General features: G+C 43.9%; 1 protein-coding gene across 1 annotated transcript; it reads right to left on the bottom strand.

The window, feature by feature from the left end:
• Positions 1–1439: 1439 nt before the first annotated feature.
• On the bottom strand, positions 1440–2269 carry NAA11 (N-alpha-acetyltransferase 11, NatA catalytic subunit). Its single transcript, XM_046655642.1, has one exon. The coding sequence runs from the start codon at positions 2127–2129 to the stop codon at positions 1440–1442; it is 690 nt and encodes a 229-aa protein (XP_046511598.1). The 5' UTR covers positions 2130–2269.
• Between the last annotated feature and the right edge of the window lie 637 nt (positions 2270–2906).

The raw sequence follows: 2906 nt of genomic DNA, 5'->3' as shown, positions 1-2906 counted from the left end.
ACATGTAAGGGTAAGGTGACTAGGTTTAGAAGTCAAAATTTCTAAATTGACAGCAGCTCACTAACCCTTGAAATTCTTAAGGTGTTACAAAGTTCCTTCATGTAAATTAAAGTCTTTTAAAACTACTTTTTAGTGGCTGCTTAGTATTAATATTAAGGTGTATTAGGAAGTATAATTGTTTTTGTTCTTTGACTTTTCATGTTAATTTTCACACATTCAAAAGAATAAAGACTAGCATAATGATCCCCGCAAGTACCCAGTACCGAATTTCAACAATTATCATATGTTGCCATTTTTATTTTATCTATTTCCCCATCCTCAACCTTTCCTTGTTGTTGTTGTTTCCTGGAGTCTTTTAAAGTAAATCCTAGGCCTCATAATATTGCACCTCTAATTATTTCAGTACGTATCTCTAATGGCTAAGAATTTTTTTAACATAATACTACAATACCATTTAGTTCTCCTAACAAAATTATTAACAATTGCTTAACAGCATACAGGCTGTGTTCAGATTTTGCCTAGCTGTCTCAAAAGGTCTTATATTTGGCTTATTTAAATCAGCATCCAAACAATGTCCAGAATGGTGGCATTTGGTAAATATCTCTCTAAAGGTTGTTATAAATTCCTTCCTCTGTTTTAAAAAATGACATTTATTTGTTGAGGAAAGCAGGTCATTTGTTCTGTAAAATTTTCTCATTCTGGATTCGGCTGATTGCATCATGGTATAGTTTAACATGTCCCTCTTTTTTTTTTTTAATAAAAATGTTAGATAGATCTAGAGCCTTGTTTGGATTCAAGATGAATTATATAGACACACATGCACACACACAACTATAAATTATATATATAAAATGTTCTTCTGGCAAAAATATTTCATAGGTGTTACTGTGCACTTTCTATTGCATTAGGAGGCACATATTTGTCTCCCTTTTAGTGACGTTACACTTGACCAGTGACTTAAAGTGTTTAGTCTGACCCATCATCACAAAGCACTCCAACTTTCACCTAATACTATTAGCCACTGCTGACAGCTGGCTAGATCTATTATTTCATCAAAAGCTGCAAAACTGTAATTTTATAATTCTATCATTCTTTCTGCATTTATTAGCTATAATTCTATAAAGAAGAAATTTCTTTCAACCACGTGGATGCCCTGAAATATGTCATACCAAAAAGGCAGGATAAATCTTGTTTCTTTTCCTGAATTTAATCTACTTTCAGCATAGAAACTGGAGTCCTATTAATTTTCAATAGTGAGCAATGAGTTTCCCCCAACTCCCTCTACACTCCTCCGCAGGGTCACCCGGCGGTTTTCACTGGGAACCCCAGTAGGGCTACAACGGGATGCGAAGGATGGGACTGAGCAGGCCGAGGTATGGTGCAGGGACTTAGGCTAGGAAGGGACTGGGTCAGGGAAGAGAGAATACCTTAAGCAGGCTCTAGGAGGCGGAATCTGAGTCTTCTGAGCTGTCCTGGACATCGGTGCTCTCCGGGGACTCGCTGGGCTCCTTACTGTCACTGCCACTATCGTCGGCGGCCGAGATCTTCTGCTCCTGGCAGGCCTCTTCGGAACCAGGATGTGTGCTGCCCTGAGTCTCCTGGTTCTCCCTGGAGCCCACCACATACCCGCCCTTCCTCTGCTCCAGCTGCCTTCTCAGCTCATCTGCCATCTGCGCGAGATCCCGCTTCATAGCATAAGCATCTTCGCCATCTGCATAGTATTTGGGTTCCACTTCACTGACCTGAAAGTTGAGGGTGTTCGAATAGAGGTGCAGGGCTGCCCGGTTACTCTTCCGGACGTGTAGGGACACGTACTGGGCGCTAAAGTTCTCTATCATAGCCAGCGAGGCCTGGTCCATTAGCTTCTGGGCCAGGCCGAGGCGCCGGTGGGAACGCTTCACGGCCAGCGAGGTGATATGCCCATGGGGGACATCGTCTGGGTCCTCCTCCATTTTGGCCAGGACGTAGCCCACGATCTTCCCGTCCTCGTCCTCAGCGATGTAGGAGAGCTGGGGCCAGGAAAGGCCGTGGTAGAAATAGTATTTCATCTGGTAGTTCTCGGGAAGGCAAAGGAGGTTGCAGTGCTGCATGTTCATCAGGTCGTCGGGCCGAGCATTGCGGATGTTCATGATGGCGACGGGGAGCGAGCCGGCTGCGACAGCGGCGAGCGGGAAAGAGGTGACTGCCAAGCCCAAGGGGCACCGTCTGCCTCGAAGGCTCGAGTCCAGGGGGCCTGAAGCCGACGAAGCCGCGGGGCTGGACGGCTGGAAGGCGGGAGGACCGGGAGACGGAAGGGGCGGTGCTTACATGCGGCTTCCGGAAGTACGCCACCTAGTTCCAGCCAATGAAGTGCTTGCTTCATTGTGCGTGCGCGCGAGGCTTAGGGGGTGGGCAAGTGCAGTTCATTTTGATCTCGTAGGTTTTAAATGTTTCATCCTTGCGTGTCATTATTGCTTTATTTGTTTCAGTTTAACTTTTTAATTTAGATACATCTGGGTAAATTTTCACGAACTGAATAAAGCCATGTAACCAGACTTTAGATCTAGAGCCAGAAGGTTACACGCATCCCAGAAATCTGCCCTCATGTCCCTTTGCAGTATCCCCTACCCCAGTGTCCCCGAGTAATTATCACCTAAACTTCTAACAGTCTTTATATAAATGGAATCATAGTGCCTACGCTCTTTTTATGTTGCTTTTTTCCCACTCAGTATTTGTTTCAGCTACCTTCTGTGTAATTGGGAGTTCTTCCTACTCTCTTCCGTTTGATATTTCATTGCCTAAATATATCACAATCTATTCACCCATTCCGTTGATTCTGGCCATTTGTATTATTTTCAGTTTGAGAATGGTATGATTAGTGTAGCTAAGTGTTTTAGAACATGTCTTTTGTTGACACGTGCATATTT

The sequence above is a fragment of the Equus quagga genome, chromosome 3 (assembly GCF_021613505.1).
Source record: "Equus quagga isolate Etosha38 chromosome 3, UCLA_HA_Equagga_1.0, whole genome shotgun sequence".
Lineage (NCBI taxonomy): Eukaryota > Metazoa > Chordata > Mammalia > Perissodactyla > Equidae > Equus > Equus quagga.
This window is presented reverse-complemented; position numbering and strand designations above follow the sequence as displayed.

Coding starts and splice junctions, on each gene's coding strand:
- NAA11 (XM_046655642.1), bottom strand. CDS start 2,129: ATGAACATCCGCAATGCTCGGCCCGACGACCTGATGAACATGCAGCAC.